The sequence below is a fragment of the Danio aesculapii genome, chromosome 25, assembly GCF_903798145.1.
Source record: "Danio aesculapii chromosome 25, fDanAes4.1, whole genome shotgun sequence".
Lineage (NCBI taxonomy): Eukaryota > Metazoa > Chordata > Actinopteri > Cypriniformes > Danionidae > Danio > Danio aesculapii.
The window spans coordinates 8,052,007-8,065,727 of NC_079459.1; the positions used below are offsets into that span (position 1 = coordinate 8,052,007).

Consider the following 13,721-nt stretch of genomic DNA (forward strand, 5'->3'; position numbering starts at 1 on the left):
GGCATACATTACTTATCTGCACATTTTATTTTTTATTTATTTGCATTTTTGTTTAGGTTTTCAATCATTTGCATATGCATACATAATTTTTATTGATTTATATGAATATTTTATTTTATTTGCATATTTAATTTAGTTTTATCTGCATATTTTTATTTCATTTATCTGTATACGGGTATTTTATTTTATATGTAATTTTATACATAATTTTATACAAAATTATAACAAATAATTTTACTTGTTAGCATATTTTATTTTTTTAATTTATCTTTATGCACATTTTATTTTATACTTTATTTTTATACATAATTTATACATTATTAAAGCATACATAATTTAACTTTTCTGCATATTTCTCTGCATATTTTATTTTATTTGCATATTTGATTTTATTAGCATATTTTACTTATTGTTATTTTGATTCATTTTATTTTTATCTGCATGTTTTATTTTATATTATTTATCTGTATAGGCTTACATAATTGTACTATATTTGTCTGCATATTTCATTTTATTGTGTTTTATTTATCTTCATATACACATCATTTCATTCTATTTCATTTATCTGTAATCGCATATTTTATTCTATCGGCTTATTTTATTAATTTACCGCCATATTTTGTTTTATATTATTTAGCATCATTTGTTTTATATTTTTTATTCATTCGCATATGCATACATAGTTTTATTTGATTTATATGCATATTTTATTTTTCTGGATTTGAAATTTTATCTGCATCTTTTTTCATTAATCTGTATATGCATATTTTATTTTATCTAATGTTTATGCACAGTTTTATACATAATTATAATCTACATAATTTTACTTATTTGCATATTTCATTTTATTTTATTTTATTTTATTTGCATATTTTATTTTATTTTATTTACATATTTACATTCAATTTATTTCATCTGCATAATTTATTTGATTGTATTAATTTGTATAGGCTTACATCATTTTACATCATATCTGCATATTTTATTTGATATGTTTTATTCGTTTGCATATGCATAATTTTATTTTATTTAAATGCATATTCTATTTGCATATTTAATGTATTGTATCTGGATATATTTATTTATATAATTTATCTGTATACATATTATAGTCGTAATTTTTATACATTTTATACATAATTATAACCTGAATAATTTTACTTATCTGCATATTTTATTCTATTTTCTGCTTATGCATATATTATTTTAATTTAACTGCTTATTTTTTTATTTATCTGCATATGCGTACACTATTTTAATTTATTTATATGCATATTTTATCTTATTCATATGCATACATCATTTTATTTTATTTATCTGCATATTTTATTTTATTTTTATCTGCATACGCATACATATAAAAAATTTTTATCTGCATATGCATACATTATTTTATTTTATTTTATTTATAGCTGCATATTTTTTTGTCTACATACACCTACATGATTTAATTTATTTTTTATCTGCATATGCATACATAAAATTATTTAAAAGCATTGTAGTATTTGAAATTAACACAATATAACTAAGCACAGAATTTTTAGACTTTTTATCAATTATATGTATTTTTATTTTTTTTTTTTAAATCTACATTTTACTTTATGTAGCACCTGTTTTTTTTTGTTTGTTTTTTTGGTCAATTTCTGTTATATCCCTGTCTGGAAATCATTCTCTTTAGTTATTAAATCTTCTCTTAGAGATTTGAACTCTACAATTAGAAATACAGTAATATATTGTGCTTACAGATACATCTGGTGCTATATAATATTGCTAAATTAGTGTCAATGTTCTTATACTTATTTTAAGGAATTTACTTGGTTACCTGGAGTAATGGTAGAGGAGCTGTACTATATCTCAGAATGTCTTTACTATTAATGACGCACATTCTACTGATAAAACAACAACAATTCTATTTTGCTATTTTTTTTTTTTTAAATAAACCGTATTATTTGTTTGTCTTCACAGTATTTATGAACACCGCTATTCCCATTGCTGCAGTACTCGTGGTAAGTATAAGGAATTCCACGAACGATCTGTTGATTTATTAAAATAGCAAAATAAAACATCAAATGTTTTTCTTACAGACATTTGTGGCCCATGTGCATCTGTCGGACGATGCGGATTTGTCCCCTGCTGTTGCCTTTGCCTCCCTCTCGCTCTTCCATATCCTGGTCACTCCTCTTTTCCTCCTGTCCAGTGTTGTGCGCTCCACTGTCAAAGCCCTGGTCAGGTCAGATACACATCAATGGAAAAGGATACATTTTATTTCATTTAAGATGGTTTAATCACAGATGTTTTTATCTAATCTATATATATATATATATATATATATATATATATATATATATAGATATATATATATATATATATATATATATATATGTATATATATATGTATATATATATATATATATATATATATATATATATATATATATATATATATATATATATATATATATATATGTATATATATATATATATATATATATATATGTATATATATATGTATATATATATATATATATATATATATATATATATATATATATATATATGTATATATATATGTATGTATATATATATATATATATATATATGTATGTATATATATATATATATATATATATATATATATATATATATATATATATATATATATATATGTATATATATATATATATATATATATATATATATATATATGTATATATATATATATATATATATATATATATATATGTATATATATTATGTATGTATATATATATACAGATACACATATATATATACACATATATATATATACACACACACACACATGCCATGAGACAATGTCCAAATTTTTATTTTTACAATGTCCAATATTTTCTCATAAATATTAAAATTTCAATAGTGGAACTTCTATAATATTTACCACAACTGGCCAACAAATAAAGCTAAAAATAAATGATGCTGCTTAAGAAATGTAAAAAAAAATAGAGTATACATTTGAAAGTATCAGTTTTAAAGTGTTATTTAAAGCATTTTTTTTTTAATATAAAAATTACATCGACATCTTTCCTCAGATAATATGGAAATGTGATTGTAAAGTATTGTCAAAATCTACCGACATGATTGAATTATTTTGCTACTATTGATTATTAACGCGTGTCAGAACACTACTAAACTAGTTTTAGTGTTTAGTGGCTCTGTCTACACCTTTTAATATGTAACCTACATTTTTAGCTATTCATTATCAGTTATGTGGTTGTCCCAGCCCTACGCACAACACGCCAATCATCGTCAGTTATTTGGTTGTCCCACCCTTACACACTTATCAGAGCAGGCCGACAAAGACAGAGGTAGACAGAGCATACACTGATGGAAACCGCTTCATTGAGATGAATAGTAAATTATATATCAATAATATAATGCTGCATTTTATTGTCAGTAATGGTAATTGTATTGTTAGGGGGGAAAACTAATATATTTAATTACTCATTACTGTAAATAGTAATTCGGTTAATGACGGTATTTATTTTTTCTATTATTTTGTTATTCCATCACTGATTGTATTGTACGGTAAATGCCCACTTTTTTGATCAGAAGCAAAAACAAACTGTTGTCATTTGTGTCTCTTTAAATGCAAATGAGCTGCTGATCCCCGCCCACTTTTTCAAAGTAATGAAATGGAAACAGCTTTTGCTGATATAGAGACTCTCTTTGAATTACACCTTGTGCTTTGCTGATCTTTTATTCTCAAAAAACAACATTATGCACTAAACAAAGCTGAAAGTGTAAAAAAACTAATAGCAATTGAATTTTCTAAATTTAATTCCATTTTAAACTGCATTTAAATTAAAAGCACAACACTAGATATTGAAGTTATTTTAACCAGTAATCTGAGATGAAATCTGACATTTAAAATCTGGAAAAAAATATAAATTATTTTAGAGAATATAACATCTGGCTTTTTATTGATTAGTATCTCAATATTTTCATATTTTAATGTATATAATTCATACATAAAGTTGGAAACATACCTAGATTTTATTATATGATTTTAACAGCCTCAAACTAAGCAAAAGATGCAACTGTTGATATTTATATGGCAAAAAGAATAAACACTCACCAGCCACTTTTTAGGTACACCTGTCTAACTGCTCGTTAACGCAAATTTCTAATCAGCCAACCACATGACAGCAACTCAATGCATTTAGGCATTGACATGCTCAAGACAATCTACTGCAGTTCAAATCAGAGTGGGGAAGAAATGTGATTTAGTTGACTCTGAACATGGCGTGGTTGTTCGTGCTAGACAGGCTTGTCTGAGTATTTCATAAACGGCTGATATACTGGGATTTTCATGCACAACCATCTCTAGTGTTTACAGAGAATGGTCTGAAAAAGAGAAAATATCCAGTGAGCGACAGTTCTGTGGGCTCAAATGCCTTGTTGATGCCAGAGGTCAGAGGAGAATGGCCGGACTGGATCGAGCTGATAGAAAGACAACAGTAACTCAAATAACCACTCATTACAACCGAGGTATGCAGAAGATCTCTGAATACACAACACGTCCAGCCTTGAGGCGGATGGGCTACAGCAGCAGAAGACCACAGTGGGTGCCACTCCTGTCAGCTAAGAAAAGAAATCTGAAGCTACCATTCGCACAGGCTCACCAAAATTGGACAATAGAAGATTGGAAAAACATTGCCTGGTCTGATGAGTCTCGATTTCTGCTGCAACATTCAGATGGTAGGGTCAGAATCAACAACATGAAAGCATGGATCCATTCTGCCTTAAATCAATGGTTCAGGCTGGTGGTGGTGGAGTAATGGTGTGGGGGATATTTTCTTAGGGCACTTTGGACCCATTAGTACCAATTGAGCATTGTGTCAACGCCACAGCCTACCTGAATATTGTTGCTGACCATGTTCATCCCTTTATGACCACAGTGTACTCAACTTCTGATGGCTACTTCCAGCAGGATAACACGCCATGTCAAAGCGTGAATCATCTCGGAGTGGTTTCTTGAACATGACAATGAGTTCACTGTACTCAAACGGCCTTCACAGTCACCAGGACTCAATCCAATAGAGCACCTTTGGGATGTGGTGGAACGGGAGATTCGCATCATGGATGTGCAGCCAAAAAATCTGCAGCAACTGCGTGATGATATCATGTCAATGTGGACCAAAATTTCTGAGGAATATTTATAGTACCTTGTTGAATCTATGGAGTAAGGCAGTACTGAAGGCAAAATGGGGTCCAACCCGGTACTAGTAAGTGTACCTAAAAAAGTGGCCGGTGAGTGTAGATCTGTATAGCAATATAAAAAATCTAATTGCTAATTAGCTGTGTTTACACTCTACTAATTAACAGTTTTTAAGGTATTTGTACCCTACTATACAACAACAACCCAGACAATTAATCACTTTAAACTATTAAAAAAATTTATAAAACTCACTTTTTCAAACTTTTAAAAGTTAAAAGTTGTTGGAAGAAAAGTCAATGTTCCAAAAATGCAATTCAAAAGCATAAATAAAAATATATGAATCACAAAACACAGAAAACTGCTAATTTATGGAGATTATTTTACAGTGTGTAAGTCAGATGACAGCAGGCATGTAGCAGTTTTTCTTAGCAGTTAATGAATAATTCAGAAGATTTATAATTCCATCTCAAATACGATTCAGTAGACTTTTATAACATGAATCAAATTTATATGCACCTCTTAATTTCTGTTTGGCTTTTTGTGATAGTCATATGACAGTGATGCACAACCAACAACAAGATTTCAGGATTTACAGATTTTAATTAACCGCTCAGGAGGAGAATGAATCGCTCCTGTCTGTTTGTTATGTCAATGTGTGATAAATCATGTGCACTTTTTCCACTTTTCATCACAGATACATTCTCCTGTGAAGAAGCAAATGTGTGTCTGTGTGCCTCGGGTTAAGACTCATCAACCCAATGACGTGGAACACATTTTAGAGAGTGAAGGCTGTATTTATAGTGTACAAACAGGTCGTTGATCAGAGCTGTCTGGAAAACAGGCCATATGTGCCTCTATATATATGACTTGGCACCAGAAAGAAATTGACTAGCTGTTAGAGATCAGCATTTTTCATGAAAACATCAGCTGCTTCCACTGACTTCACAACATCATTTATTGGCAACAACGTGCTCTAGACTAGAACATAAAATACATCTGTAGTCTTCAAATCGTGTTTTTTTCTCGATGTTGGACTGTGAAATTTTGGAGTGGGGATGAAGGGTATGTAATGGGTTACAAGCAAAGATGGATTTTCTGTTCAGTTAAAGGTCTCATCTGGTGCTTTGAATTATGCATTTTGTATTTTGATGATTGACTTAACATCAATTGAAACATGAAGACAGGGCGAGAAATATACTAGCCAAAAACAGCCATTAGCTCCAAGTGTATCTGTCTGCAGACTGCAAAACGGGAGCGTAACATGAAGGGGCGTAACTTGTAGTAAAGTTAGAGAGATGTCACAACGAGATGTTGTTGGCAAGATGGCGAAAATACTTAGAGAACATTTTCACCAAATATTTTGATGAGTTCTCTCCAAATTTATCCACAACCTATTCATTTGATATATTATTATATTGAGTCATTTAGCAACTCCACCATCCAACTCACTGACGTCATCCGTTTTGTCATGACAGCCTACTCGGCGTTGCCTCTTGTGGTGGCAGATAACAGTACAGTTGCGACCGCATCAAGTGTGAAAGCCTCCGCAACTTGTGGCAGTACAATAAAAACTAATAGTTGGATTTAGGGTTGGGGAAGGTGTAGACGTTAATAACAATGATGGTTGGGTTTAGGGTTGGGGAAGGTATAGACCTTAATAACATTGATGGTTGGGTTTAGGTTTGGGGAAGGTTTAGGCGTTAACAATTGTGATGGTTGGGTTTTGGCTTGGGGAAAGTGTAGACATTAATAATTGTGATGGTTGGGTGTAGGTTTGGGGAAGGTGTAGGCGTTAATAACAATGATGGTTGGGTTTAGGGTTGGGGAAGGTATAGATGTTAATAACAATGATGGTTGGGTTTAGGTTTGGGGAAGGTTTAGGCGTTAAAATTGTGAGGGTTGGGTTTTGGCTTGGGGAAAGTGTAGACATTAATAATTGTGATGGTTGGGTGTAGGTTTGGGGAAGGTGTAGGCTTTAATAACAATGATGGTTGGGTTTAGGGTTGGGGAAGGTATAGACGTTAATAACAATGATGGTTGGGTTTAGGTTTGGGGAAGGTTTAGGCGTTAATAATTGTAAGGGTTGGGTTTTGGCTTGGGGAAAGTGTAGACATTAATAATTGTGATGGTTGGGTGTAGGTTTGGGGAAGGTGTAGGCGTTAATAATGATGATGGTTTGGTTAAGGCTTGAGGAAGGTCTAGACGTTAAGAACTATGATGGTTGGGTTTAGGTTTGAGGAAGGTGTAGATGTTAATAATGATGATATTTAGGTTTAGGTTTGGGGAAGGTGTAGACAGTAATAACTATGATGGTTGGGTTTTGGTTTGAGGAAGGTGTAGACGTTAATAACGTTGATGGTTGGGTTTAGGTTTGGGGAAGGTGTAGACATTTATAACGATAATGGTTCGGTTAAGGGCTTGGGGAGGCTTCATTTTACATTAATAACAATGATGCTTGGGTTTAGGGTTTGGGTAGGTGTAGACAGTAATAATGATGATGGATGGGTTTAGGTTTGGGAAAAGTGTAGACGTTAATAATGTTGATGGTTGGGTTAAGGTTTGGGGTAGGTGTAGACATTAATAAAGACGATAATTGGGTTTAGGTGTGAAGTAGGTGTAGACGTTAATAACTGATGTACAATGCCATCTTGCCAACAATGTAGTTTTGACGTGGGTAGAACTTCAAGTTACACCTCTAATGCACTACAAGTTACGCCCCTTCAAGTTACGCCCCTGTCTTGCAGTTTGCAGACAGACCCTACTCATTAGCTCTGCAAGTGCGAGTTGTTGAGTTAAAACACATTAAATGAAAAGCAAATAAAGGTTGCTCGGCATGTCAGATAGTAAAGAGCATTTGATTGGTCAGAAGATTTGATGAGAAACTGAAGTATGAAGTTATGTTAAAAAATCATTGATCCATTTAGGCAGAAGAGATAAGCTGCAAGATTTGGATGTTTATATCTTCTAAATGCCAATTTTGTCACACTAGCTTATAGATATCCTTAAGACTAACATGCTGATATACAAAAAAAAAAATATTTTAATTCTGTTTTATTTTTATGAGCCCTGTCAGAAAAATTGGCTTAATACTTTGGAATTTGATCAAACAGTTGCCAGATGAAGAAGAAATTGTCTTTTTTTGTGATAAAATATCACTTGATATACTGTATTGATTTTTCTTGTTTGTTTTGTTCTTTTGGCCAGTGTTCAGAAGCTCAGCGAATTTTTCTCCTGTGATGAGATTGGAGGTGAACAGGAGCCCAGAGCAACTGTCGTCCCTAATTCAACCAATCACAACAAGTATCAGGCACTGGTAAGTCAAGTCAGTTCATCATAAACACTTACTCTCACCAAGAGCAAAAGACAAGACAGTCATGTCTAACCATTACCAAGTAAAAGGTTTAATAAATTAGTTCATTCATTCATTAAATTACTAATAGTTTGTTTCATTCTTGATATAAATAATATCAATTAAATTATTCATATTATTATTTATTATATAAATAAACGATCAATTTATACACATTATTGATATTATTATTATTATTATTATTATTATTATTATTATTATTATTATTATTATTATTATTATTATTATAGACTGGCAATAAAATTATTCAGTTTGTATATATAACTTCAGCTACATACTTTACGCTTTTAAAACTACTTCATACTTCAAGGTCATGCATTTTCTTTAAAAGACATAAATACATTTATTAAGATGTTAACTTTCAAAAATATAATTTGTTAAATGTTTTATAAATAATATATGTGGATATGTACTATTTAGGCAAAAATGTGAAGGACGACAACAAAAATACATAGATATTCATTGTTAAAATGAATAAAAAATCTGTTGTTGATATGAAAAGCTCTTAAAAGGATAGTTCACCCAAAAATGCTAATTCTTTCATTCTTTACTTCACTTGTTCAATACCTATGATTTTCTTTCTTCTGTTAAACATGTAAGGGATAATCAATGGCTTCCTTGCATTAAAGGATTTTATACAACATTTCTGTCTGGTTCTTGAATCTGGTTGACTGATAGCCGTGCAATATTCTGCTATATCAGCACTCGTACAGCCACTTCACTCTGGTGTATTACTCTGCCGACATAGAGTGACGGCATCAATAAACTCACTACAGTTTGACAAATATTGCTGCTGTTGGACAACATAATGTAATTTTGAGGCTTTTTTAGGCAAGAATGTAGTTGTTTTGTAGAAGAGCAAAGACGGTTGATGTTGTCCATCCATAAGATGGCGACAGAGACAGAATAATAAGCCCTTAGAGAAGATAAATTCAGCACAAAACTACAAACTACAGCTGATCAAATCATTATGAATCTGCTAACAGACATTCTAAGTCGATCTCTCTCACTTATGTTGCAGTGCTGTATTTATACCATGGTAATTGTAGTGTATTGAGTATGAGATGGGACTCACATATCACGAATGTATGTGTTTTGTGTTGGCCACTCTTTGTATAACCCCGAGTTACTTTTTGGTTGTCTATCTGTTTGTTTCTAATGAGTCTCCTGTTTTTGATACTGCAGACTAGTTCAGTAAAAAGAAAGAAAGAAGAAATGGCCGCATGTGTTTAGCATTTTTCCTTATCGCAAGCACAACAGTAATCTGGTAGTGTTTGCTCTGCTTTGGCTTTTTCAGGGTTAATTAGTGTGATATCTCAATTGCAACAGAGAAATGCTGGCAAATCTCTGGAGACTGATGGCATTTCATGCCGTTCAGCCTTATAATCTCAAAATTTGAGCAAAATCACCTGTTTTGTCATACTATGGAAGTCGATGGGTACAAGCAACCAGCATTCTTCAAAATATCTTCTTTTGTGAAACTCAAATGTTTAAAACTATGCGAAGGAGGAGAGATTTTTTTGGTGAACTATCCCTTTAATATTTACTCTGCCACAATATACCAGCCTTAACCAGTGCCATAATGCATTTGAATGGCTTATATTTTTATATATGACTGTGGTTATACGTGATTTATGTTTGTAGTATCATAGTATTGTTAGACATGGACAGTTTATCATACTATAATAGGCTGTTCAAGCAGAGCTGAATCAGATATGTTGTTTTTCTCACCTCTAATAAAGCCTCTGAAGGTTGTGAACCGTAAGCGCCCTGCTAGAGAGGACTGGAACAGCTTTGCCCTCCAGAGCGAGCAAGAGGACGAGGTCCTGGCGGTGGGGGATGAAGATATCTGCATCAAGGTGAGACAGGTTATTTCTGTACCCAGGCAGGAAATGAGAAATTGAGCTATGTGAAGAAGTTACTGAGAATAATAACAACAGCCATTCTGTGTTTTGTCTATTACAGATAACAAATGGATATTTCAGCTGGACTGAAGGAACCTCAACGTTGTCCAATGTGAATATTAAGATTCCTTTTGGTGAGTCCAAATAAATAGAGATGCTTGTGAATCTGGCTTGTATGATTTCCAGGGGGCTATTTCATAAAAGTGGTTTAGAAAAGAGGGGATTAAAGTCAAAAGCCTGACTTGGGTGAGCTGAACTAAATGTCCAAGCTTAAATTGGTTCCAGTTAAAGGTCATTTGATCTAACTAATCTGAGTTCAGTTTAAATAATCTAGATAACTGCTCGTGCACGTTACTGTCGTAAAACCCTGAAGGTCGAGCATAGATGTATCGATTATGTTGTGTGCTACTATGGCAACTACAAGAATTGAAAGAACTCTGAAATGAGACACAGCTATGTTCACAGCGAGTGAGCCACATTGGTTTGCGAGTTCAAACATATAATAAATAAATTATTAAATTTAATATGTTGAGGGAAATATTAAATACAATCTTAATAAACAGGAAAAAAAAATATCTACATAAACAAAAATATATAAAAATTTGTTGAAATGCTGTAGTTTGTATTAGAATAACTGGTTTTAATTTTAATATGTATATATCGTTCTATATTCTAAAAGATGTTTGGTGTATATATGTTTGCTATTAAGTGACTATAAAGTTTTAATAGTTATTAAGAGGTTAAGTGAATTAAAAGGGCATCAAATTATGACAGATGAATGTTAATATTACTTTTAAATTAATATTTTCTAGAGGACGCTTTACAAAAATATATTTGTGCATATACATTACACACATTCAGTACCAAAGCAAAGCTTGTAACTAATCTAACAAAAAATAAACTGAAGATCACAGTTCAAAAATTAGCACACCCAAATTAATATGTTGGGGGAAAATATACCATTTTTAATAAACAGGAAAAACAAAATCAACAGAAAAATAAAATATAAAGATTTCGTTTTAGAAATTTTGTAGTTATTTATGTTTGCAATAACTTGTCTGAATTTAAATGTATTATCATTCTATTCTTAAAGATGTTTGGTGTATAAATATATTTACTATGAAGTGACTATAAAGTTTTAATCATTATTAAGAGGTTAAGTGAATTAAAATAGCATCAAGTTACGGCAGGTGAATGTTAATATTACTTTGATTAAGCTTGAACTTAAGACTTAGCCTGAGAGTTAACCTGCCCCAGACCAGGCTAGTTTCCTAGCATACGTTGCCAGAGTAACTGAGTATGAACTATCATAAATTTGATTTATGAAACCGAATCCGCCATTAATAAACCTGACTTACTAAAATAAGCCTGGCTTTTTCTCTAAGCTTGGTATATGGAACAGGCCCCTGGTTTTATTTCTACCAAAAGACATACAGTAGTTCATCCATAAATTAAGATTCTCATGACAATCCAAATTAGGGCTGCACAATGTATCATTTCAGCATCGATATCACAATGTGCACATCTGCAGTACATGTGCACATCATAGGATCTGCAATGTCAAATTGGGATTACAATTAACCATAAAACACAGTTTATAACACTATAAGCTAATGGTGTGAAAGATTTTTATTTATATGGGTTTTTAAGACCTTTGACGGTACAATTTCAAGCAAATTTAAACCATTTGGATACAAGGAATTACAAAGTTTGCCACTTTATCAAATATTAATTGTGTTTGTTTATACAATGAAAATTATGCAACATTATTCTGCATGTGAAAATATTATTTGTTTTTGTACTTCAATGCTGTTAGACTCCAGCGGAAACCATTTATTTTATTTTCATCTTTGTTCTTATCTTCATCTTTGTTCTTTTGTTTCATCTGCCCCTTTATTCATTCATTCAAGTTTGAATATTTGTGTAATTTTGTATTTTATGCTCATTCACTGGCCAACAAAATCATTGAATTAATGTTAAATCATGAATTAATAGTTTATTTAAAAACAAACAAAACATATGTAAACATTTTCTCTGTACTTACAGTAAGTCATTTGAAAATCAAATCCTATATTATTGTTTTATTTGTAAAATGTGACAGGAAGGGGTGCCAAATAGTGTGACATTTTCAGTATTACCATGGCTTATGTTATATACTTTTATACTTTGTGAATTTATTCTTTTTTTAAATCTGTGTGCAGGTCAGTTAACTATGATAGTGGGCCAGGTGGGTTGTGGGAAATCCTCTCTGTTGCTTGCTGCACTAGGTGAGATGCAGAAGATCTCCGGCACCGTTATATGGAACAGGTGAGAATGCGGAATATTTTAAGGCAACATCAGAATCCCCTCCACAATTAACAAACAAAATGATGTTGTTCTTTGCTATCATTTTGATTTGACAAATAAATTCTATTCCAATATAAAAAAAAACTAGTTTGGAAACACTTTTGGGGGGCTTAATGAAGACGTTCATTCATTTTCCTTCGGCTTAGTCTCTGATTTATCAGGGGTCGCCACAACGGAATGAACCGCCAACTATTACGGCATATGTTTTATGCAGTGGATGACCTTCCAGCTGCAATCCAGCACTGGGGAACACCTATAAACACTCACATTTACACAGACTCATACACTACGGCCAATTTAGTTTATTCAATTAACCTATAGCGCATGTTTTTGGGGTGAACCAGAGCACCCGGAGGAAACCCACATAGACATGGGGAGAACATGCAAACTACACACAGAAATGCCAACTGACCCAGCCGAGACTCAAACCAGCTACCTTCTTGTCGTGTGACGACAGTGCTAACCTCTGAGCCACCATGTCGCCAAAATGACTTTAACATAAATTCATTATTTATTTGTTACCTTCATTCAAGTAAATGTAAGGAAAATGTGCAGCCAATCAGAATTCACCTCACTTTAATCACATCAGTCACATGACACAATTACAGCATTTATACTTTCACATGCATTGCACTGTAAAAATTGCAAGCTTCCACACAATTAATTTATGTTGTCCCAACGATTAAGTTAACTTAACATGTTTATTTATGTGGATTGAAAATAAAAAATGAAGTTGTCCCAATGAAATCTCAAGAATTGTGTTGATTTAGCTCATTTTAAATAAGTAGTTTGAACAAGCAAAAAAAAAAAAGATTTTTATTTGAGTGTGCCTCCATTTAACCTCCTAGTCCATTAACCTCCTAGGGCTTGAGTGTCCACAAACGTGGACAGCACATTTTAACTC

At 32.0% G+C, this 13,721-nt stretch overlaps 1 protein-coding gene across 2 annotated transcripts in view; it reads left to right on the top strand.

The window, feature by feature from the left end:
• Positions 1-13,721, top strand: part of abcc8 (ATP-binding cassette, sub-family C (CFTR/MRP), member 8) — a 137,906-nt gene that overhangs the window by 47,423 nt on the left and 76,762 nt on the right. For both annotated transcript variants that reach the window (XM_056451912.1, XM_056451913.1), the window contains 6 exons: positions 1,966-2,006; positions 2,085-2,230; positions 8,402-8,510; positions 10,310-10,426; positions 10,533-10,605; positions 12,673-12,778. In XM_056451912.1, the coding sequence (XP_056307887.1) occupies positions 1,966-2,006; positions 2,085-2,230; positions 8,402-8,510; positions 10,310-10,426; positions 10,533-10,605; positions 12,673-12,778 (592 nt within the window). The remainder of the gene's footprint in view (positions 1-1,965; positions 2,007-2,084; positions 2,231-8,401; positions 8,511-10,309; positions 10,427-10,532; positions 10,606-12,672; positions 12,779-13,721) is intronic.